Raw genomic sequence first — 25,610 nt, 5'->3', positions numbered from 1 at the left:
ATGGAGGTAGGAAAAGGCTAGAGAACAAAGCCAGTTGTGCAAGGTCATTCAAGGAGGCCGGGCTTCATCCTGTGGGCAATAGGGAAATAACTGGGGAGACCCCCAGAGTTTCCACCCCAGAGCAGTCCAGTCCAGGAGACAAGCTACATTGCTGCCAGTTTTCCCCTTTTCCTGAGCTCACATCACCTGTCAACTTCCCCAGAAAGGCTTTGGGAACTTAGATACATCAAGAAATTTTAACTTCCTTGAGCTAAATAAGGATAATATTCCTTAGAAGTTGTTAAATGACATTATACTTTTGAACATTGTTACTTGAGCTCCCAAGCCGGGCACAGAAGGAACTTTGACACACCAGAGAGCCCTTAAGGCAGATTAGAAGGAAGATTACTCCCCAGAATTGGCTCATCTCAGGAGAGAAAGGCCCAGGAAGCTGGTGACCTAGTTGTTTTGTTCATCCATTTCTCCACTGCCTCTTAAAGGTAAAGTGCCGCTCTAGATGAACAGGAAATGACTATGTGTCCACTTTAGGTGAGAGATGGCCATTCCCTCACCCTCAACAATGACTGTTTTCTCAACTGTGAAATGAGGGTGAGATACTTCCAATCCAAGGTTTTGAAGTTTTGTTTTGTTTTAGCCTTGGAATCATTGGCGGGGGTCGGAGTGGACGTTACTGGGGCAACTCTTACGTGCTGGGCAAGCCCTCTGCCACTGAGCTGTATTCCCAGTCCTGGGATCAGTGTTTTTCCTTCAGTTAAAATATTTGCAATACACCCAGTTTGAGATTTTCTCTTCTTTCCTGAACCCGCCGCTCCAAAAGTTTCTGAGATATATCTCCTGCCCTGAAATAAGTTTTAAAGCTGGTGGGGCACCGTTCCAAACCCACTGCACCCGAAAGATCTAGAAAAGAAAACTTCTTTCAGGTCTCTTCCCAGCCAAGGAAAAAAAAGTGAACATGGGTGTTCCAGAGCTGTTAGAAGGAAAGGTTAGTGTGATTCTTTCTCTGTAACACACCTGAGAGGTGAATAGCCTCTCTCCAGCCTCTCCTCTTGGCTTCTACCAAGAGACAAGAAAAGCCAGATCCCAGGTCATGAGGGTGTTGGTCCTGAGCTACATGAACGAGCTGAATGGAGGAGGAATGGGAGAAAGGAGTATGTGCTCTACCCCCTTCCCGGCAGCTGCCTCTGTGAGTGGCATAATCCCTCTCCCACACCTCACCCTCTGGCCGCCCACCTTTCTTCCACCCACCCATTCATCAGTAGGAGGACACCGTATCAGCACAGCTTTTCAGGGCCTGACAGGCCCTTTCTGGGTGCCCCCCACATGTAACCACTTAACCCCCAGCACAAAGCGCCAAGCTGAATGAGTTTGGAGCCGGTGGCTCGTGCAGAAAGGGGAGGACTCAATAGGATTTGAGGAGCTGGGTGTATAAACTGCTCTGCTCCAGCAGCCCTCAATGGAGGAGCTGGAGTCCGGGCATGTGCCGAGGGGAGGAGCCCGGCAGCTGCATCCCACCCCTGAACAATGATTTATTCATTCTCTTGGCGTGCACAGAGAAAACAGGCAGGGAACGTGGCCCCACAAATTGCCCTCAGCCTCTGCTAATTCCCATGGCAATCACTGTGGCTTGGAGCGCCCCTCCCACTTGTAATTTATTGCCTAAAGCTTGCCCTTCCTCTCCCCTGTAAAGAAATAGAGTACATTTCGGGAGATCTGTAGAAGCCTGTGAAGGTTAGGCTACACTCAGTCTCCACCTCTGTCCTAAAATTTCCCGGTCAGGTTTTACATCCATAGAAACCGATGCAAACAAACAAAAATCAATAAGTGAGCGAATGAATGAGCACAGCGTGGCCCGTCTCAGGACCGCCCCAAGGGAGCAGGGGCAGAGATAGAAGCAGGAAGTTGGGGTGAATAGCGTAGCAATAATTGACGGGTAAAGGGAATGCAAGGAACAGTTGTTGGACAAGGTAACTGCTGCTACAAGTAGTGCTGTATTTGCCATCCCCGCTCCTTCCTGTAGCTATAGCTGGCTCCAACTCCCAGGAGAATCTTCGGGGAAACTTTGGAGACAGAAGAAAACCAGGTAAGCTCCAGCTGGGCTCTGGTGTTGGCCACCTGTGCTTCCAGCTACTCAGGAGGCCTCATGAGGCAGGAGGCTTGCTGGAGCTCAGGAGTTGGAGGCCAGCCTGGCTAACAGGGTGAGACCTCATCTTAAGAAAAGAAGGGAGGGAAGCAGGGAGTGAGGCAGTGAAAGAGGTGAAGAGAAAGTAAAGACACTAAAAGGAGTAGATTCTTTTTAAATGTCAGGTGGGTGGGTGGTTTCAAGTTTCAAAGAGCTAAACTGTGATAAGAATACATTTTTTCTTGCCCACTCACCTCCATACCTCATGTCACCAGGGCCAGATTTTTTTAAAAAAATCATCATAATAAATTAAACTGAAAATCAATAACGTTAGCAAAACAGGGAGAGCCAGATGGAGGTGAGTGTCCTCAAGACGGGTCCCTGGGCCTCCTGGCCCCAAGCTCGTAATTACCTTGTCACACAGAAGACAGATCTATTGTGTGTGTGGCAAGTGTGAGAGGTAGAGGTGCGGATCCCGGGCAGGGAGGCTGCCGGTCTGGGGAAGGAAAGGATGCAGTAGACTAATTGGCCTCAGGTGCTGCAGGGGTGGTGGTGGGGGTTGAAACTGACAAAACTAAGGCCCACACAGTCTCAGAAAATGTTCTTTCCTTTGACAGGAGGGTGGACACACTGAAGGAGGTGATCCTGTCTAATACTAGCCTTAGGGACTGAGAGGGAGACTAAAGAGAAGGCTGCCGGGAGACTCAGGAGGGCAGATTGCTGTAAAGCTGCTGCCCTCTGGTGGGCATAAAGAGGCACCATCAACACCTCCAGTGCCGGAAACACATTGTAAAGGCGTCTGTCTTTTCTGGTCTCAAAGCCTTGGCTCCCAGGACCAGCCCACGCACGGAATGGATTCCCCAGGAAACTGACTCTGAAATACTTTAGTGTGCAGAATGTTTGAGTGCCTTGACCTGGGCGTGGTGCCGCACACCTGTGATCTCAGTGCAGGCTGAGGCAAGAGGATTGCCATGAGTTGAGGCCAGCCTGGGCTACATAGTGAGACCTTGTCCCCCACCGCCACCCCGCCAAAAAAAAAGTGCAATTAAGATCAATTTCTGCAGAAAGAGAAAAAAGAAGCAGGAAGGAAAGAGGAAGAACCCTGGTGCAATATAGGCTTGTGAGAGTCTCTTAGTCTAATCCACACGGAATTCTGAAGCAGATTGGCCCCTCTAGAGTTGTCACCAAATGAGTTGAGATGGCCAGGTAGTTTTTTTGTTTGTTTGTTTGTTTGTTTTGTACCGGGGATTGAACTCGGGAACTTGCACTTGCAAGGCAGGCCACCGAACCACTGAGCTAAATCCCCGGCAGTGGCCAGGTAGTTATACACCTGTCATCACATGTGGGCTGTGCTGGAAAGAGGCATGACCTTGAGTAAAGTGCGCTGTAGCTGAGGTTTCCCAAAGGAACTAACAGGAAGCCAGTGTCCTTGGTGTTCCCAGAAGCTGGCCAACTGGGTCCTGATCAAAGGGTGCACCTCATACCACATAGACTGACCAAAAGTGTTAAGTGACCCACGGTTTAGTTCATGCCTCAGGCTCCAGGCTCAGTGGAATAGTACACAAGTCTCAGTTATTCCGGCTGTTACACACTGATCCTTGGAAATGGTCAAGGGAGTCTTAATGCTCAGATTCACGGATGTATTCATTCAGTAAGCATTCATTGAGATTTACTAAGTGCCAAGCCTGAGGCAGACACTTTACAAAAAAATTTTTTTACTTAATCCTCACAACTGTGGAGCTAGTATTAACTCAGATTATTCAGATGAGATCAAGTTATTAAGTGGCTTTCACAGCCCAATGACACTTTAAAAAAATGACACTCACAAAGGGACAAGTGCTATTGCTGCTGCCAGAGATTCTTCAGGCCACAAATGGTCTTAGCTCTGTTCTGTGTGTGCGCACACACGTGTGTGTGAAAGGGATGGCTTGCTGTTTGTAGCAAAAACATTTCTCCTCCTGCAGCCAAGACCTGTGATCCACAGCATACATCTTTAATTAATTCCAAATAATGCTGCCACTGAAGGTAACAGAATCACAGGCTTTAAAATTCCTAGTTGTAGCAACAGAACTGGTGGGCCCTCCTTTTCTGAATAGTCAGTGGATAGACAATCCTTAATCCGTAGTCTTCTTTAGCTATCTGGTTACCAGAAAGTTACGAGGGTAAGTTCTTTCCTACTGTCTCATTTCTGGATCTGTGGCAGTTGTTTTAAGACAGGAACAATGAAGGGACAAGCAAGAGGAGGTTTCTGCTCTAGACACCTCTCGGTACCCTGTACTTCTCCCTCACTTACCTGGTCTGTGGAAGAGCACAGCACCTAGAGAGACACAGCAAGATGTCAGCTGCTGTTCTACTATGACCCCGACCCATTCTCATCTTCGACCTACTTGAACTTTCACAGCAACCCAACCACCAATATGAAGATTTTTGTTTTCTTGTTTAGATTCTAACCATAAAGAACTCAAAGGAAAGTGGGGAAGAAGGGATGTTTAGATGTTATGGAATAATTTCTGGGCCTGACTACAGAGAAATTCACTCAATACTCCTGGCCTGCACACACACACACACACACACACACACACACACACACACACGCCCCTTCCCTTCCCTCCTGGGCTCCTAGAACCTAATTTTTCACGTTTGGAAAACCCAGATGATTTTTGCCTGGGTCCATCTGGCTTTCCAAATAACCTGTCTTTTTGATAAATAACGTAAGTTAAATTAGACAAGACAAACAAAGAGAGGGGTGGGCAGTCAGATTTTTCTTTTCCTCCTTCCACTCAGCCTCAGAGAAAAAAGAGAGGGGGCTGAAAACCCCAAACCATAGCTCACTCCCAACCCTGCCCCGGCACTTCCCATCCCTTGGGCTGGGCCCAGTGATTCTCCAGGCTGGAACTGGGGGCTACTTCACCCCTGCCTCCTACACATCAGCCATCAAAAATACCAAAGAATGCGGTTCCCTCAACACAAAAGAACCCAGGTATCCAGCCCCACAGCTTCCTCCAATCACCCTTAGGCGGTAGCTACTTCAAACTCCTTCTTCCCATTATGTATCCCACCACAGGGAAGAACTAAATCAATAAACTGAAAATGAAAAACCTTTAAGGTGAGAGAAGGGAACACAGAAAGAGGTGACAGGAAAGACAGTACAGACCAATAGGCTATACAACTAAGGGACAGAAAGATCAGGCACCTCTGGCTCAAAAGGTAAAAATCTGAGGTTGACCCCAGCCATACACAAAGCCATACCTATTTCCCCCACTGCCTAGAGTCCAGGCACACCTGCAGCCCTCCATTGCCACCACTGTCACAAGTCCTAGAAGATGAGCCGCTGCTGGCTGCTGGGGGTGGACTGGGGAGCTTTGCTGAGGCTCAGCCTCTCCTTTTCACACAGGGAGCATGTCCTCAGGCATCGACACCACCCCTTCCTCAGCCTGCATTGGGTTAGCCTTACACACACATAATCACTTCATGTTACACTGGACCTGTGATCTTAACCATAGGCCTGTGAGCTAAACCAAATCGTTTCACATGGAACACTTTTGAGTTGAGGAAAAAAGTTCAGGGAGAATGACTTAGCTAACGTGTAAGTTGCAGAGAAAACAAGGACTTAAGGTCTCACACAGCAATCAGCTCTATTCCATCCTATACCACAAAGCTTTATAAGCAATTCAGCTCCAAGCTTTTTGCCATTAGCTTTTCCAGATCTTCCAACACGGATTATTAAAAAACATATTTGTTGAATAATTTTATGTGCCAGGCACAGTGCTATCTAAATCATTCACTTAAAAAAAAAAAAAGGCCATGATCTCTATTTTCAAGCAATTTATGGTCTAATACAGAAAATAGATCTCAACCAATATTAAGGTGGCAAACCATAATAGATCTCAAGTTTGAGGACGGCCTCAATTACACAGTGAGACCCTGTCTCAAAAAAGAAAAAAAAAAAAATCTAAGAGTAGGAAAGATTAATAGAGGTTATCTAATTACAAGTGAGAGGAAGTGTCTCTGAGAAAGTTAAACCAACACCTTGAGAATTATACACTAGCCAGACAAGGAGGTTGGAGGCGAAGGCAGTCCAGAAAATGGGAAGGGCACTTTAGAAGGTCCTCGGGCTGAACGAAAGAGTGGACCTGAGGTTAGGAAGCAAGTATTACCATGCAGGCCCTTGTAGAACATAAGGAGTTCGAGCTTCATTCTGACAGTGCCGGAAGATATTAAAAGGTTTGTTTTGGGTGCTAGGGACTGAACCTAGGGCTTTGTGTATCCTAAGCCTACCACTAATTTATGCCCCCAGCGCTAGGAAAAGGTTCTACGTAGAGGAGTGCATCTTCTGAATCTGTTTACATAAAGGTCATCCTCTCGCTGATTCGCAGTTGGATTTAAACAAGGGAAGCAAAAACAGAAGTAGAAACATCTGATCTGAAGGCTACCGCAGTACCTTGAAAAGAAATTATGGAAACAGGGAGTATAGTTCTGGCTAGAGAGCTAAAATAAGTGAGGTGATTCAAGGTGCACTTTGGAAGAGTTGCCAGGACTTGAGAAATTGTCTTGACTACGGAAGGAAGGAGGTGTCAAGAACGCCCTTTCAGTTTCTGCCTTGAATGACGAGGGGTACACATGAAGGTAACTTACTGAAATGGGAAAACAGAAGAGGAGGCTTTTAGGGAAAGAAGATCACATTTTTGAAGATATTAAGTTTACACCGGGCACGATGCCACAAACCTGTAATCCCAGCACGAGGGAGGCTGAGGTGGGAGGATCACCATGAGTTTGAGGCCCAGCTGGCAACCCTGCTGCCTCAGCCTCCAGAGTGGTGATGGCCAACCGATAGCACGTGTGCCACAGCAGACACAGAGCCCTTTCAGCATGCAAGCCAAGTTGCCCCAGCAGCCAAGCATGCAGTAACAGTTGTTTCTTCTAAACTAAAGCCTCAGTATTCAAGTTTAATTGCAGTATTGGCACTTTGTAATTAATAGGTGGGTTTTGGGTTGCAGTTTGGGTCCTCAATCACTGCTCTAGAGCCTGAGATTACAGGCGTAATCTGTGAGATGTGCAACGTCTGTGAGACAATGGCCTTTTGGTCCATAAAATATGATGCAAATGTGACACTGGCAATTTTTAATGTTCACAGAGTAGCACTTAATACGGTACATTCACACACATTTCCCAACTTAATGCTCACAGAAACTCTGAGAGGCATAATTAGGATCCTAATTTTGTAGCTATAAACAGAGACTCATTTATTCCATCTTTTTAGGCACTATTACATTCCAGTCTGTGTCAGGCCATGAGGATAAAAAGGTGTAAGACAAATACTGGCTCAAGAATAATACCATCAAGTTGTCAAGATGAAAAAGCCCCAAGAATTACCAGATAGAAGACTAGGCGACAAAAACCAAAAATATGTATTACAAAGTTTTCCAGCCTGAATTAGAAATTCTCAAAGTAGAGAGAAGTTTGTAGAGAAGCAATTGAAATGAGGGATCCCACAGAGACCCGAACAGTGAAACTGGCTCCATGGCTTTGGTGAATTTGTTATTTGTTCACTTTTAATTTTTCACGGTACCGAAGATTGAACTCAGACCTTGCACTTGAGTGGTAGGAGTGGTGCCACTGAGCTAAATCTCTGGCCCGGTTTTGGTGAATTTAAGCTGAGGCTTTATAGAAGAGACCCTATGGTGTGTGGACTAAATGAACGGAATAAGAGGAGACTTGTTTTAACGAGGTCAGTACCACTTGTCGCTACCCATGTGCGGAACAAGGAGACAAAACTGACACTGAGCACCCTCATCTCCCAGACTCCTAGGCTCTTATGCCTCCCAGTATGTAATTTCCAAGCTGCTGGAGCCGAGTCCTACCAGGAGACAGTGGCAGGCCCTGGGGCTCCAATCTCATGAAGACATAGACGGTGCGGATGGGCCCGTGCTGTGGGCCAAGTGCACGTGGATCATGTTGAAACCCCCCATATTTCAGTCCTGTTACCGGGTGAAGGCTTAGCTGGTTTGCGGCCGCTGTTCTGGCATGAGGAAAAGTGACCTAGAGTTTAGTACTACTTTTCTTTCTCCAAAGAGAAATTCTTCTGGAGCCTCAAACATAAACCATTAGCTTCCCAGACTTCTCAGGCCCTGATCTTATTCTCCGTGGGTCAATTCCAACCCTCTACGTCATCTCTCCCACCCGAAAAAAAAAAAAAAGAGGTATGTAGAAAGGCAAAAGGGGAGAAGTTTCTAGTCCTTTTTCCCAGCTCTCTTTAGCCCAGCAAGGGCTGCCTACCTGTGGGCACTGTTTAGAGAGATCAAAGGGAAGGGCAGTAGCCTTCACCGTGGACCCACAGCTATAAATACACTCAAAGGCAGCTAAAGAGAAAATGCCACACAAAGGGCTGAAACAAGCAGCATTCATTAAACTCTCCCCCTGTGCACGGAGCCCAGACCATTAGGTAAATAGGTTGGATCAATTCACAGAGACTGAGAAGCCAGGAAGGGGACAACTGCAGCACCATCTCAACCAGACGCAGACAGATTTCCTGGGGGTGACACCTTGAAACTGAAATGCTTAACATCAGACAGACACGCACCTGACAGTGAGTATTCCAACCAGACAGCAAATCTTGCTTTTAAGCCACTGAGATTTAGTGAAAAACTACATACATATCAAAACATCTTTATACACACTTTTCCCATCGCAAGATTACAAATTTACAAGGTTGAGTTATCAAAGTCAGCATCTTGAGTGTTAGGAAAAACTGCATCCTCATTTCATCACTTAAATTGGTGTTCCCCGTCTTTTTTATTTTTATTTTTTGATCCGGGATTGAACTCAGGACCTTGTGCTTGCAAGGTAGACAAGGCGCCCCTGAGCTAAATCCCTGGCCCTGTTCCCTGTCTTTTAATAAAAAATGGACACAATCCCATCCAACTTCGCAGGTCGAGCTCCTCACACTCAAAGTATATTCACATGGAATGCTTCTCCAAAGCAGCGGTGATGTTCAGTGGGTGGGGAATCTAACATGCTGGGAGCCTTGTGGTAGTTCAGGAAAAGTGGGGAGTGATGGTAGGTATGAAGGAGTCATTCTGACACTGACTTTCACCACTTTCTGTAAAGCCACACTTTCATCCCTCCTCCTCCTCCTCCGCTTCCTCCTTTCCCAACCACCTCTACCACAAAGCAGTGTAAACCCAGGAAGCTGCTAGGATAAAATGTCAAATGTTTAACGAGGTGCATGAGACTTCACTCGCACATTCTGTAAGTTGATGTTGGAAACTGCAGAATTACGATTAGTGGCGAAGCCAGGAAATACTAGGAAAGGAAGATAGCCAGAGTTGAGCAGTAGAAATAACTGGAATCTCTGCAGTCTTAATGCACTGATCACGAAGGAAGGAGAGGTCATCAGCACGAGTAACAGTTCAAGCCATCAGTGCCAATTTCTGTGTTGCTGAGTGGTCTTGGCAGTGACGCTGGCGTCCTTGAGGGGGTTAGCTTTCCAAGTATCTAAAGATGCTTCGCTTTGACCTCGGACTGCTATCACCCATCTTGAGGCGCTTAGGGGAAGGGGATGTCACTAATGATGGTCCCCTTCTCCTCACCTGGAGAGCAGAAAGGGAGTCAGAGCCAGCGCAAGACCCTCCTACAGGTATCATTTTCAATGAGCTCTTAAGCAATAGGGAGTTAAATCATGGACAGGTAACAACAGAAAAATAACAATAGTAGCAACCAAGAAATATAAACTTTCCAGGCTTATTATCTTCCAGGGAGAGTAAATCCGCTGTATATAAGTGGGGAGGATTGCAACACTGTAGCATAAGTATTAGATCATAACTTTTGTCTTTTAATTAAAAGAAATAAGATTCTGTTTGGGCCAGTCATAGTGGCACATGCCTGAGGCAGGAGGACCACCTTGCATCTAAAAAAAAAAAAAAAAAAAAATCTGTTTTGGGAGGTATTATATCAGTTCTCAAATTCCATACCTGAGGTTTAGATGATTCCTTTGCTGCCTCAGCCTTGACAGGAGAAAGTGTATGAAAGACAAAATTTCTTGAGTTTCGGGGTGCACTGGGGTTGAGGTCAGAGAGTGTAGCCAGTTTCTGAAGCACAGTTTTGGGCTGGTTTAGCAGTGAGCCTGTCTTCAGCTAAAGGGCAAAAGAGTTATGTGCTATCAAATCCCAAAGAATGAAAAATCAGTCCCTCCTTTCCTTCCCCAGGTACTGAGGAGACATATTCTCATTCTACTGAGTAGAACAGAAACAGCAGGTTCTTTTGCTATCTCGTCTCATTTCCCGTGGCTACTTCCCTCCCACAGTGGCAGTCTATTCCCTTAGCTTGATGTGGGTCTTTATAATCTGCAGACCATACCCAGGCATGGTGGCACAGATGAGTATTACAAGTCTGAGCCCAGCCTAGACAACTTAGTGAGACCCTGTCTCAAAATAAAAAAGGGCAGCAGATGTAGCTTAGTGCAAAGGCCCTGAATTTAATCCAAGTACCAAAAAACACCACCACCACCGACAACAACAAAGAAAAACACTAAAAAGGATCCCAAAAACAAAACCCCTGCAGATCGTGTGTCACATGTCAGGCAGCCAAGGTCCCAATGAACCTGGTGAGTGGTTCCGGGTCTGATAGTTTCAAAAGGGTTACTGAGTAGAGCCTTTGATTCCTGGATAACCATAGGGCGGTTGGCTAGCAAAAAACACCACCACCACCGACAACAACAAAGAAAAACACTAAAAAGGATCCCAAAAACAAAACCCCTGCAGATCGTGTGTCACATGTCAGGCAGCCAAGGTCCCAATGAACCTGGTGAGTGGTTCCGGGTCTGATAGTTTCAAAAGGGTTACTGAGTAGAGCCTTTGATTCCTGGATAACCATAGGGCGGTTGGCTAGAGAAAACCAGGCTGGTCTCGAACTCACAGATCCTCCTGCCTCAGCCTCCCGAGTGCTGGGATTACAGGCGTGCGCCACCATGCCCGGCCGGAACTCTATATTTTTAATTGTGTCTTCTAGAGTGTTTCTAAGCAGGCAGACAATCCAAGTTGAACTTATGAATTAATCACTAACAGGAATAATTTAAGAAAAAATAAAACTTGGTAGGAATATAGAATAGTGTTTAAAAGCTTCATTTTGAAGTTACATATACCTGGCTACAAATACACTTAGATATATCACTGGGGCAATTTAATCGCGAATCCAGAAAGCCTCCGAACAGGAAGATAAAATCAGCCAAAGAAACGCCCAAGTACTTCTACTACCCAGTAGACCAAGACTGAGCATAGTGTCTGTTCTCACCACTGCAGAGCTTATTTTAAGACAGTATTAGACACCAGGGTATGGCCAAGCTTCAATACCGCCTGAAGGTTAAAGTCACCTCCAAGGCCCCAACACTAACAACCTAAGGGGTTACATCTGGAGGGAAACAAGAGCTCACCACTCTTCTGCAGTGCTTTGGCTGTAACTTTCTTAGCTAGCATCATGAACTGACTGTCTTCGCCAATTTCTTCTTCTTCAGCTGTAACCTTCCCCTGCTGTGCCTGAAAATAAAAACCATACAGCTTGAACAGAAAAGTCCACAGATTCCCTAACAGTTGGCCCAGCTTGGATTGTAAAGCTAGGTTGCTGGGATATCATGTTTTCATTTTTGCAACGCCCCTCCCCTCCAAAAGACTTGAAGCCAGGCAAAGTGGTGTACACCTATAATCCCAGCGGCTCAGGTGGTAAAAATTCGAGGCCAGCCTGGGCAATTTAGTGAGACTATCTCAAAATAAACAAATTAAAAGGACCTGGGGATATAGCTCTGTGGTACAGTGCTTGCTTGGAATGCACAAGGTCCTGAGTTCAATCCCTAGTACCTAAAAAAAAAAAAAAAAAAAAAAAATTTTGGAAAAAAAAAAAAAAAAATTTTGGACAAACAAACATGAAAAAAATTACCCAAGATACACTTCCAATGCAAAAAAAAAGCAAAACAAAACAAAAAACAAACAAACAAAAAAACCTCAAGGAATAAAAAGGTTGCCAAAACTTTTGAAACTACCACGACAATCTCTATGACTAGGTCCTCTCATCCTCATAAAATGGGGTCAGAATAAGCAATTCTCTTGTTGACTTATTTTTTTGAGATAGAGTCTTGCTGCATAGCTCAGGCTGGCCTTAAACTCACTATGTAGCCCAGGCTGGGCTGAAATTTGCAGTGATCCTCCTGCCTCAGCCTCCCAAATGCTGGGATTACAGGTGTGTGGCACCATGCCCTGACTTCTTGCAGACTTTCTACCTGGTCCCGAAGCCACTGCTCCCGTTCAATTCGCTCCTTCCTCCATCTGGCTTCTGTCTCATCAAGCTGTTCTTCAATCTGATCATCATCAGAGTCTCGGTGGAATAAGTCCATCTGGGAAGCATCATCTAAAGTAAAGAGTTAAGGCTTTCTGCATCCTACAGTCCCCATAGGAAAGGGTGACTTTTCAGACAAAATAAACTCTTATTTAGTGTACACTAACATAATTCCCATCTACTAACAGGAAACAATGGTTACATCGAGGTCCTTCACCAAGTCTATTACAGTTTTGATCGCCATTTGCCATTTGAAACTGGACAAACCTGTTATGGGAATTTTACTTCTAAAGACAGCAACTGAAATACCTATGTTTTTCCATCGGAATTTCCTCATTCGCCCCGGGCCATCGCTGTGCAGATCCCCATCGGCAAGGTACCTCTCCTGGTATAAGCGTAGCTGTCGCTTATCATCATCCAACATGGTTTTCCTGCAAGAGGAGAAATGAGGCATTCAATAGCAGGACCATTCTGACTGGTTATGGTTGTGCCTCGCGATGCACCCTGTCACTCAGATGGGCTCACTGATACTCACATGTGTATTTTCTTGATCTGACTCTGCAGTTCCTCATCAGAAGGAAGAACTTCATCAATTACATCCTCTTCATATTCGTCAATCTCTTCCCCATCATACTCGTCTTCACTTCCCATGTCACTTCCGGACACCTCTGCTTCATCCTCCAGGTATTTCTTCAATCTCCTGGAAAGCAACTTTGAGGATTAGAGGACGTAACAATGGGGCCGGGCATTTAGCTCAGTGGCACCGCACCTGCCTCACAAGTGCAAGGTCCTGAGTTCAATCCCCCGTACTAAAAAACAAAGATGAAGACATAACAATGACTGCATACAGAGAATGTGGATACAATGAGAACAGCATGTTCAGTTATAATACAACAATGAAGTGTATAATACATTTTGATAATATATAATTTTTAAGCAATATTTAAAAATTGATCACTTAATTTGGACCATGAGCCAATAACTTTACTGGCATTACCACATTATCTTTAAGAGTAGATACTATTTTTCCTTCATTTTATAATTGATAAAGAAATAACCAGGATAAAGCCAGGAATGGTGGTTCACACCTATAACCTCAGCACTTAGGAGGCTGAAGGATGACTGCCAACAAGTTCAAGGGGAAAAAAAAGAAATAGCAAGGACATAAGGACACTAGAAATGTCACTAATACTGCAAGAAACTGGAGATGTTGGTATAGGGATCACTTGAGGCACAGTGAGATTAAACAATTTATTCAAAGTCACACACAGCTAGGCTGTAGCAGAGCTGGATTAATTCTAGGCTGGGTAATCCTAAAGCCAGAAAACCCTTAATATCTCTCCTATATTTAGGAATACCTTAGGAATGCCAGAATACCTTAAACTAAGCACACCAGCATTTAAAAGATAGTATGATATTATAAGGATATAGACTTCTTATAGCAGTAGTTCAGGGATTGTCTTACAGCTCACTGCATCTTGACCTCCAAATTAGAGGCAAGATTGAGGCTCAGAGCTCCTGGAAATCAAAACCACAAGTTACTTTCTCTTTTTTTGTTGTTTTTTGAGATGGGGTCTTGCTATATAGTTCATGGTGGTCTTTTTTTTTTTGGTACCAGGGATCGAACTCAGGACCTTGTGCTTGCGAGGCAGGCAGTGGCACCACTGAGCTAAATTCCTGGCCCTCAGGGTGGTCTTGAACTCACTATGTAGCCCAGACTAGCCTTGAACTCTCCACAATCCTCCTGCCTCAACCCCCCAAGAACTGGGATTACAGGCATGCGCTACCATGCCTAGCTACTAGTTCCCTATTTTCTACCATCTATACTGTATGGTTGTTTTGTGTTTTTTGTTTTGTTTTTGTTTTTGCAGTATGGGGGATTGAATCTTGCATTTGCAAGGCAGGCGCAGTGCCACTTAGCTAACTCCTGGCCCTATACTATGTTTTTAAATCTGAATTCCTCTAAATCCAAGGGCTCTTGGGAAATTCTTTCTGGGACTACCAGTCACTAAGTTTCCCAATCTTCCCACCATCCTTTTTGAGCAGTTCAACTTTTAGCTGTCTTTATGACTTTCATTTGAACAAAGAGGTCTGCAGTTAAATGACAGTTAAGAACCACTACCTTAGAAAAATCTATGGATATCCTAAAGCTGTATGAGACATTTGATTTGACAGATGACAAATTAGAACTCCAAATGGATCTTAACAGAATGCAATGCTGGGCTCAAAGCAACAAGAGACTTCTAATAGGGATCAATATGATGTCCAATATGTGAATTCTAAAAGTCATTCATACACTATAACATTAAATACCTATTAGAATTATGTTTGTGAAACTTTTTTAACATCATAGGAAAATACTTATAGATATGCTAAGTGAGGAAAAAAGCAAGATGCAAATTTATACTTATAAATATATAAATTAATCTCAACTATATATAAGTATATGCATAGATATGTTAAGAAATAATCATCATGGACACTTTCATATATACTCTGGACAGTGGACATGAGATGTTTTTATTTATATATTTCTGGATTATTTATTTTTTGCAGCGCTGAGTATGAACCCAGGGCCTTGCTCAAGGTAGGCAAGTGCTCTAACTGAATTATACCCACACGCTCTCTGTATTCTATTAAATATTCTAAAATAAACGTCTTACTTTCCTGATCAGAACAATCAATATTAAAAAATAAACTCGAAGGCCAGGGATTTAGCTCAGTGGTTCCGGCACCTGCTTCACAAGTACAAAGGCCCTAGTTCGATCCTTGGTACAAAAAACAAAACAAAACAAAACTCAGTAATTTGTTTGAGACTAGAATGAGTAAAACATAGAAGAACAGCAATTCATAGGACAGAAAATTCCAGGGAACTTTAGTTCTCTACTTGACATCCTCAGGCTCTAGAAGTGTAAGTTAGTTCTTTTGATGTTCGGTTACATTATATGCATCCAGCACCTCAAATATCAAGACTACACCTAAAAGTAAAGAGAATACCCAGGGCCTATGAAGAGCACAAGCAATGTCACTGGTTCTGGAAGGAAGTAGAAGTTTTAGTGTAGATATGACCTAAGGAACACTGACCACCATATTTGAATACTCAAGAGATTCCATGCAGAACAAGGATTTTGTTTAATCTAGAAAATAGATAATAAAGTGATAAGCTTCAACTTAAGAATTAGGGGAGATTTCTAGTAGTTGAAGAAATGAAGGAAATACCTACATTTGCCTTTTCAGCTTTTCAGATTGCTTTAGGAGTTCTTCATCATCATCTTCATCATCTTCCATTGCCATATTTTCATTACCAGAGTCAGTGTGTTCATCCTGTAAAAGTCACAGTATCAAAGTTAAGCAAATTAAAACATGTCCTCAAATAAAATAGAACTCTTAGGAGACTAACACTCCCATAGTTTTTTGTTCTTTTTCCTGTTAAAACAAACAGAAGAAAAAGTTAAGGGCTGTGTATATATAGTCCACTGGTAGAGCGTTTGCCTCATATGCACAAGGTCCTGGGTGCAACTGACAAGGTGCGTGCACACACACACACACACACACACACACACACACCCTAAGAGAAGATTCATAAACCTCTGCCCACACAGCTCTTTATAGACTTTTTGTTTCTTTTTTGTTTTTCTGAGGCAAGATCTCACTATGTAGCCCAGGCTGGCCTTGAACTTGTAGCAATCCTCCTCCCTCCACCCCTGGATGCTGGGACTGCAGGTGTGTACCATGCCTGGCATAAGCTACTGTTTTTGATAAGATGCCGATCTTAGAAATCTCAAGAACTCAGTCAACAAAAAGAGCCATGGGCAGCAATACACAGAGTCATGTTCCCTTCATATTCACCTCATCCCTGTCAAACTCATTGTTATGTGAGACAAGCCGAAAGTCTCCAAATTCCTCCTCTTCACCTTCTTCCTCCCTGCAAATCAATGGATCAATAAATAAATTGTTGAAAACAGCCAGCTAAATCGAGAATTTAAAGTGATTTATTAATACGAGTAACTTATTCAAGAATTAAGAGATATTTTGCCTTGAAAGCGGTTGAGGGGCGGTACAGCTGAGAATTAAACTCAGAACCTTTACACTGAGCTGCATCCCCAGCCCTTTTTATTTTTCTTATTTTGAGATAGGGTCTCACAAAGTTGCTCAAGCGAGGCACAAATTTAATTCTCCTGACTCAGCCGCCCAGAGAACTGAGATTATAGGCATGTCTCACCATGTCCAGCTGCTTTGCCTTTAAAAAAAATTATTTTATCTGGCATGATGGTATGCCTGTAATCCCAGCACTCTGCAAGGTCAATGCAGGAGGATTCTAAGTCTGAGTCCAGCCTAGGTAACTCAGCAAGATCTTGTCTCAAGATCATTTTTTTAAAAAGGCTGAGGAGGGCTGGGGATTTAGCTCATTGCCACTGCCTGCTTCACAAGTGCAAAGTTCCGAGTTTGATCCCTGGTACCAAAAAAACACTGAGGATATAGCTCAGTGTAAAGGCCTTGAGTTCAATCCCTAGTACAGGAAGAGAAAAAGTTTTGCAATAAAATACATATAACAGTAAGTTTATCACCTTACCTTTTTTTTTTTTTTTTGGTACCAGAGATCAAACTTGGGTCCTTGGGCTTACAAGGCAGGTGGTGGAACCACTGAGCTAAATCTCCAGCCCATCTTACCCATTTTTAAGTAAACAGTTCAGTCATGTTAAGTACATTCACACTGTTGTAAAAGAAATATCCAAAACTCTTTTCGTCATATAAAATTCAAACTCTTGTACTCAAATAATTTTCCATTCATCTCTACCTCCAGACTGGCAACTACCATTCTTTTTCAATGAATTTAACTATTCTAAGTACCTTATACAAGTACAGTCATAATAGTATTTGTCTTTTTGTGATTAGCTTATGGTTCTCAGCATAACGTCCTCAAAGTTCATCCATGTTGAGGTGTGTGTTAAAATTTCCTTCCTTTTTAAGGCTGGCTATATATCGTTATGTGTGTGTGTATTCATATACACACACACACTTAAAAAAAATTAATCTGTCAGGTCCAGGGATTTAGCTCAGTGGAACCATGCCTGCCTCACAAACTCAAGGTCCTGAGTTTGATCCTCCATACCAGAAAAAAAAAAAAAAAAAATCTGTTGACATACTCTTGAACTGCTTCTACACTCTGGGTATTATGAATAGCGCTGTTCTGAATATGAATATGGGTACACAAATACCTATTTAAGTCCTTGCTTTCACTTGTTTTGAGTCTATACTAAGAAGCAGAATTGCTGGATCAGATGGTAATTCCATTTTTAATTTTTGAGGAATGTTTTCCATAGCAGCTGCACCATTTTACATTCTCACCAACAGTACACAAGGGTTCCAGTTTCTCTACATCCTCCCTGGCCCTTATTATTAATAATTTTTTTTTTACTGTAGTTATCCTAAACTGTGTGAGGCAGTATCTCATTTTGATTTTATTTGAATTTCTGCAATGATGAGTGATGTTAAAGATCTGCCATGTACTTATTGGTTTTTTGGGACAGGGTTTCACTGTATAGTTGAGACCGACCTGGAACTCACTATGTAGCCCAGGCTGGTCTTGAACTCACAGCAATACTCCTGCCTCAGCCTCCCAAGTGCTGGGATTACAGGCGTGCACCACCACTCCTGGCCATACTTATTGTTTTTTTATCTTATTCATTACCAAAGTATTATAATTTCATTACTATGCAAATATGAGATTTAATCCATTGTAAGACTCTCGGACAAGATATTAAACCTATAGAAGATGATCAGTTATTACTAAACAGGGAAAACCTGATCCTATGATTTTTTTCTTCTTTTTGATCCTAGATTTTATCAAAGGAGCAGGTCTTCTAAAATTCCTACCAATCCGAGACTCACCTATCTGTTGGGAAAGAGCCTGAACAAAGAGCAAGTGCTTCTTCCATTGGGTCGCCCATGCTATTCTCCTTCTCCTGCTTGCTCAATTCCAACGGAGCCAGAGGGGAGGCATCTACATCAAAAAGACTTGTCACTGAAGAATGACAACTTTATCTTCTCTTCCCAGCCACCTAAAGACAAGCCAGTTCACTAAAGCTCTGAGGTAAGACTACCAAAAATGTCACCATCCATTGAACAAACCCTTATTTAGGGTTACTATGTGCTGAGCATCAGGGAGAGAGATATGAACAAAACAAAGACCCCCAACTCTCTCAGGGTGAAGCAAGAGGACTGCAAATTGGAGTCAAGCCTGGGCAATTTAGCAACAACTTAGCAAGACCCTGTCTCAAAACTAAAAAAGAGCCGGGGATATATAGCTCAGTGCCAAGGCCCTAGGTTCAATCCCCAGTACCACAAAAACAAACAAAACAAAATGTAAGATTGTATCACATCCCTATTTCCACCAGAAAGTACAAGGATTTCTTTCTTTCTTTCTTTTTTTTTTTTTTTGGTAGCAGGGATTGAACTCGGGGCCTTGGCGCTGCGGCACCACTGAGCTAAATCCCTGGCCCAGTAAAGGGATTTCTTGACAAGGCAACGGACTTAAAGAGATTTGCTGTTGGCAAGCCTGGTGTTCTCTGTAGGGCATTTACCCTGAGAAGAGAATTTTCCTGAGCAAAGATTCAGAAGTTCCTCCATATTCTCTTTCTTGTCATTCTTCCTGGATTGACATTTTTCAGCCTGAGATGTAAACTTTCCAGTACACAAATCCAACAGCTCATCCATGTTGGCATCCATGGCATTCTCATCCATACTGGCCAATGGTAACTGAGGTTTCAAAGCTTGGTACTGATTCCTGTGGTTTCTAACATTTAAGAACCTGCAAGCACAATGACCAGTATAAGAAATGCACTGGGAAAGATACAAAGGAGTGGATGAAAAACTGAGTTAATTTCTAAAGCTAAAGTTAGAAGCTGAATCTTAAACTAGAAAACGAATATTCAAACTTTAGCCTCCTGCTAATCTAAAAAGAGCAGGAGCATTTTTGTTAAAGAATAAAATACCATTCAAAAGGTAAAGTGTACGTGTAGCCTCTGGATAGTCTTGTGCTGTGAGGGACTTCCCCCACATGCAAACCTGTCAATGTACCATCCAAATAAATTTATATTTGCAAGCTTAAAACGAAAACAAAAACAAAAGGTAAAGTGTAAAGGAGAACTTTTGGCTTCAGAGAATACTAGAGTAGAACTGGGTGTTATGTACTGGAATGTGCCATTGGCCTGTGAATTCTCAATCTTACCCAACAACCCTAACAGAGTAGAAAGCACAGAGGGAAATTTCATGACCTTATAAGATCTGTGTATTACAAATAAGAAGAGATCAAAAGATCCGAAAGACAGTCAGCAAGAGCTATTTACATTTTATTTTCTGGAGAGATTTTGTTCAAACTCATAGAATATAAATACTAATAATGGTCCGTATACCTTCTCTTTCTCAGAAGAGAAAGCACAGATGGAGTGACAGAAGCTCACTTTATTTTTAAACAAAATTAAGCAGTACCCAGCACCATCCCACCCACAGAAACACAAAACTACCTACCCATCTGCGTCCAACAGTTGGCTTTGAGTGTCATCTTCTAAACAGAACTGGAAGTCATCTCCTGCTCCTAGGAAAAGTGTCTTGGGCTCTGGGGAGGCGTTATACAGATCCTGGGAATCCTCTATAGGAAGTGAAGGCTCAGACAGTTTCCCTGAACTCTGGCACCAAAACAAAAACAAACAATAACAAAACATTTTACAGATTCATTGTGTCATGACAACAGAAGTTGCTATCTGCAATGTTTTATCTACTCAGGGAATTGCGATTGAGGAGGACAATGTATAGCCAAGAGAAGCCTAAAGAAAAATACCTCCAAAGTAAGAAAGTTAGGTAAAGCTTGTTTTTAATACACAAAGGGGGTGGATTTTTTGTTTTTGGACATAGGGTCTTTTCATGTAGTTCAGGCTTGCCTTGAACTACTACAATCCTCCTGCCTCAGCTTCCTGAGTGCTGGGATCATAGGTGTGCACCACCAGACCCAGCTCAGGGGGTGGATTTTTAAAGCAGAACACACACATAAGCTCAGTACCAAGATGGTGGGAGTTGGTTGGCTGCGACACTGTATTTAGCAATGTGGGAAGCAAAGGGAGATTAGAAAAACTATTACCACCTTACCTTAGAAGCTGAGCTAACCAAACTGGCTCGAAATAGCCCAGGGGAAGGAGATCTGAATCCGGCCGCTGTAGGGAAAAAAATGGTTCCCCGCCCTGTTTGTCTGTTGCAGGGCTGATAGGATGGAATCGTGGAGCCAATCAGCTCAAAGCTGCTATTGTGGCTGCTCTCTTTCGTTAGCAATGAACATGAATCTTCTTCGTCTAAAGAAAGAGAAACACCATTTTAGTTCATGATTACAGAAATTAGGTAGATTTGTTAAGGGAAAAAATGCTGAGGATGAAACTCAGAGGTAAAATACACAGGCAAATGTCTCAACTTATGAGTTCAAAATCATCAAGGTAAGTTACAGTACCACCATGGTATTTATTATAGGATCAGGGTTTATTACTGAGTTAAGTGATACCTGAAAATTCCCTTCTTTTTTCACCCTGCCTAATGCTTATGATCATTTCTCATTATCCATTCAATTAAATACCTTCCTTTGATCTACAAAGAGAAATATTTCATGTTTCACTTAATCAACATACTCAGTAAGGACCATTATGTTCATAGACCACCACAAAGAAAATGCATATGAGTTTTCAAAAAATGGATCAAGAGAAATATTTAAGTCAATAACCCCTCCCATTGTTGCACGTAAGAAGGGAAAGTTACTAGATCCAAAACTTGGAATTTTGATGGAGCTGTAGTCCTTAAGGACCAATGCTGGAGGACCAAAGAATAGTTACATCTATATAAGAATCACTACTCACCCAGCTTGCTAGGCTGTTTGCCTGAGTTTTCATCTGTTTCTGATTTTTCTTCAGTAGGAAAGTAACTAGAGAATGAGAAAGTAAAATGTTTAAGTATCTGTTTCTACTTCTTACTAGAAATAAATCCTAGAGAACTTTACATTTCCTTAGAAAATTACCCCATCTTAGAAGAGTTGTCCTTAAATAGAAGTAAGGTAGAATCTGATGAGAGAGCCTTGGGAACAGAGAGAAGGTCAACTGACTTGTCAACTTCACTACTGCCGTCAGTATTTTCTTTATCCATTTCTTTCTCATCTTTGCTTTCTATATCTTCATTAGCAAGGAATTCTGCAGTCTATACCAATGACACCATCCAAAAATAAAATAATACAAGTCACAAAATTCAAAAGCAATTCCACTGTTATTCTAACATACAGCTGTTTGGTTATACGTCATATCTTACATCTAAAGAGGTAAATTTCAAGTAAGCTCAGCATGGCCACAATCGTCATTATAATTTTCTTTAACATATTTAGAGCTTTCAAACCTATTTTACCTTTTACTGTCTCCATACTGCTACAAGATTATAAAGTAAGACCAATAACAAATGCTGGCGGGGTTGTGGGGAGAAAGGAACCCTTCGTTGTTGTTGGGAGTGCAGACTGGTGCAACCAGAAAATGGTGTGTTTTTTTTTTTTTTTTGGTTTTTTTTTTGCTCTTGCAAAGCAGGCGGCAGAACCACTGAGCTACATCCACAGCCCATGTTTCTCTTTCTTTAGACGAAGAAGATTCATGTTCATTGCTAACAAAAGAGAGCAGCCACAATAGCAGCTTTGAGCTGACTGGCTCCACGATTCCATCCTATCAAGATGGAGATACCTCAAACAACTAGGATTGGAAGTCCCATTTGACCCAGCCATCCCTCTGCTGAGTATCTTCCCAAAAGAATTAAAAGAATCACACCACAGTTACATATGTACACCCACGTTTATAGTGGCACAACAGCTAAAATTTGGAAACAGCCCAATTGCCCATCAACTGGAGACTGGATAAAGATGTGGTTTTTTATTTTAATAAAATGGAGTACTGCTCAGCCACAAAGAATGAGAACCTAGACATTTATAGCTAAGTAGATGCACACCGAGGCCATATTCTTAAGTGAAATTAATAAGTCACATATGTGTAAATACCAAATGGTTTCTCTGGTGTGAAAAAGTAAAAGTATAAATAAAGATAAAAATGTATAATTGATATTGTGTAATAGGAAGAAAAGTCTAAAAGAGTAGAGGAAGTGGGAGGGGTAGGGGAAAGGGAAAAGGGAAAAGGGAAAGCAAAAATATGTAAAAGGAAAAACATGGAAACAATATCTTTGTAAACAGGGAAGGGTGGAGGGGCTGAAGGGAGGGCTGGAGAATGGGGAAAAATAAGAACCAAGATAAGTCATGTAAAGGTACAAGATCCCAATGATGAATGTAACTGTATTGTATGCCTAAAATATACCAATAATTTTTGTTTGTTTGTTTGTTTTGTTTTTTGAGACAGGATCTCACTATGTAGTTGAGACTGACCTGGAACTCACTATGTAGCCCAGGCTGGTCTCGAACTCACAGGGATCCTCCTGCCTCAGCCTCCCGAGTGCTGGGATGACAGGCATGCACCACTACGCCCGGCCTTGTACCAATAAATTTAATAAAGATAAAAAAAAAAAACAAAAAACTGGATTATCAGTTTACTGAGGGAACAGGAGGTTATATGATTAGTCTAGGATTGCAGGATGACTCTTGATCTCACACCAACCAGACTATAATACACCATCCAGCTCAAACATTGCTTTTTTTTTTTTTTTTTACCCAGGATTAAATATTAATCAACTCTTTCAAGTGAGCCCAAATATAAGACAAGAAAGTTTTTTTTTTTTATACTTAACAGTCATATAATCACCTGTTTGCTCTGGGCAGAAAATAATACTATGGAGCAAGGGCAAGAGGCCCTTGTACAAATAACTTCCTTAACAAAGAAATGAGATTAATTTCAGAAGGCCCCTGCTTATCTGAGAATTTGTTTTAGACGTCAACCTGGCCAAGGTTAAGCCTGATTTTTAAAATCTAAATAAAGAAAACTAAATAAAACAGGTAATTATTAATACAAAGCCATTTTCAATATCAGTATTATATTAAAATACATAAACTAACAGGTAGAAGGATACAGTTCTGTGAACTGCAAGTATTTCATGGTGCTGACAGAAATAAATGCACCAAGATTTAGGCATATATGCAGAAAATCCTTCCATGTGGGCTGGGGATTTAGCTCAGTGGTGCCAGCCTGTCTGGTAAGCACAAGGTCTTGAGTTCAAGTCCCAGTACCAAAAATGGAAAAGAAAAAAAAGAAAGAAAAATTATGCCCCTAAAAATCTCTTACAACTGAACATGCTTACTATACTTATTTAAATAAGATTTTTCTTCTTACTACCCATGACTTTGTAAAAAATTATATAAATTGCCAGAAACCTGATTGCCTTCCTCCTCCTCTTCCTCTTTTTCCTCCAGTTCTTCATCTTCTTCCTCTTCTTTCTCTATCTGCTCTTCTCCATCTTCCTCAGACTCATCTGTCATTTCTTCCTCTTCTTCCTCCTCCTCCTCCTCCTCAAACCCATCTTCGTTATCTAATTGAAATAATGCTTGGCGCTTTTGGCGCTCCTCAAACCTTCGGAGTTTCATTGCTTCTTGCAGTTTAGCTTTTAATACCTGCAGCTTTTCACCTAAAAGAAATATGCTGAAATGCTTTAGACATTATGACTATATAATACAATAATTAAGTAGGCATTTTAGGAAACCGCAGAAGCATTCTAGTCATACCCTAAAAGAAAAATCAGACCGTAGAACTCTAGGCTTTTGCTATTTTCACACATAAGGATTATTATGAATTTAAGTGTAAAAGAGAACTTCTACACCCAAAGATTGTAAAACAATTTTTTAAGGGTGAAAGGCTGGACATGGTGGTGCGTGCCTTGTAAACCTAGCTACTTGGGAGGCTGAGGCAGGATTGCAAGTTCAAGGCCAGCCTGGGAAACTGAGAGACACTGTTGAAAGAACAGAACAGAACTGAACAGCAAAACAAAGCAAAGCAGACAGGCAGGCAGACAAGACAGACAGAAAGCATACAGAATTGGATGGTCTAGATTAGGCTGCTGGTCCTACCACTCAGTAGTCCTATAAACCCGAACAAGCAGCTCAAGTGCTCTGCATATCAGTTTCCTCTGTATAAAATAAGGATACTAATATTTACTTCATGGAGTTGTGAGGATTAAATGATATGAAGTATGTGAAGCAGCTTTGTAGAGATTTTTGTTTATTCTTTCTATGTATTTTTCTAGGGTGGATAATTTACTGCTTTTTAAATTTTTATTTATTTATTTTTGGTGGTTCTGGTGTTTGAACCCAGGGCCTCTGCTCAAAAGTACATCCCTGGCCCTTTAAAAAAAATTTTTTTTTAAATTTTATTATTTTTTTTTGCGGGGGATAGGATCTTGCTTTGTAGTTCAGGCTGGCATCAAACTCATGGTGATCCTCCTGCCTCTGCCTCCTGAGTGCTGGGAGTGTGCGCCACCACGCCTGGCTTCCTTTTTATCTTTTTATTTGCATAGGTGCTAAGTTGTCCAGCTGGGATCCAAACTTACAATCCTCCTGTGGCAGGCTTCTAAAGCGCTGGGATTACAGGCACTTGTCACCATACCAAGTTCTTACTGCTTTTTATAGTAGGACAAATCCTTTTTTAAAAGATAAAGCCACCTTGTCTACCCCATACCTCTAGGCGGGCTGTATTCACAAATATGTGATTCATGCCTGAGATACTGCTACCCAATCTCCAAAGTTTCCAAAGAAAAAGATCCTGTAACTTCCTACTATGGTTCTAAAGACAAAATACCTGGTTTTGTGTGGCTCACTCCATCCAGCTTCTCAGTTGCCAAAGTCACAGGTACCACATCTGCCTTTAGCTCTTCCTTTCCATCAGTGCCCACGTCTTTCACTATGACGTTCACGTTCACTGTCTGGCCAGCTCTGGGTCTGGCTGCTGGCTTCGCATGCTTCCAGAAACGCTGCTTCAAGGCTTCCAGCTCTAAACTCAAACACCAACCCGTGTGTCAGCTTGCCATGTTCAAGCTCTTTCCTCTAAGATTCCAGTTAAGAATTCTGAGCTATAGGCCAGGATTTGGCTCAGTGGTTCCTCTACCTGCCTCGCAAGCGCAAAGGCCCGAGTTCAATCCCCGGTACCAAAAAAAAAAAAAAAAAAAA

At 42.3% G+C, this 25,610-nt stretch overlaps 1 protein-coding gene across 2 annotated transcripts in view; it reads right to left on the bottom strand.

Annotated features, from left to right (window-relative positions):
• Positions 1-9,113: 9,113 nt before the first annotated feature.
• Positions 9,114-25,610, bottom strand: part of Clspn (claspin) — a 31,013-nt gene continuing 14,516 nt past the window's right edge. The window contains exons 9-25 of one of the 2 annotated variants that reach the window (XM_010645250.1): positions 25,243-25,434; positions 23,826-24,076; positions 21,498-21,673; positions 21,340-21,404; positions 20,588-20,787; positions 19,973-20,130; positions 19,027-19,253; positions 18,335-18,446; positions 16,292-16,367; positions 15,666-15,766; positions 12,978-13,142; positions 12,752-12,873; positions 12,387-12,514; positions 11,547-11,649; positions 10,919-11,001; positions 10,090-10,251; positions 9,114-9,708 (exon numbers count right to left, since the gene is read on the bottom strand). In XM_010645250.1, the coding sequence (XP_010643552.1) occupies positions 9,598-9,708; positions 10,090-10,251; positions 10,919-11,001; positions 11,547-11,649; positions 12,387-12,514; positions 12,752-12,873; positions 12,978-13,142; positions 15,666-15,766; positions 16,292-16,367; positions 18,335-18,446; positions 19,027-19,253; positions 19,973-20,130; positions 20,588-20,787; positions 21,340-21,404; positions 21,498-21,673; positions 23,826-24,076; positions 25,243-25,434 (2,432 nt within the window). In that variant the 3' untranslated portion in view covers positions 9,114-9,597. Of the gene's footprint in view, positions 9,709-10,089; positions 10,252-10,918; positions 11,002-11,546; positions 11,650-12,386; positions 12,515-12,751; positions 12,874-12,977; positions 13,143-15,665; positions 15,767-16,291; positions 16,368-18,334; positions 18,447-19,026; positions 19,254-19,972; positions 20,131-20,587; positions 20,788-21,339; positions 21,405-21,497; positions 21,674-23,825; positions 24,077-25,242; positions 25,435-25,610 lie in introns of those variants that run through there. The other variant, XM_010645251.2, reaches the window with a different exon arrangement.

The sequence above is a fragment of the Fukomys damarensis genome, unplaced genomic scaffold (assembly GCF_012274545.1).
Source record: "Fukomys damarensis isolate Sample0158 unplaced genomic scaffold, DMR_v1.0_HiC HiC_scaffold_23, whole genome shotgun sequence".
NCBI lineage: Eukaryota > Metazoa > Chordata > Mammalia > Rodentia > Bathyergidae > Fukomys > Fukomys damarensis.
The sequence above is the reverse complement of the archived record's forward strand: the minus strand, read 5'-3'. Positions and strand labels throughout refer to the sequence as shown.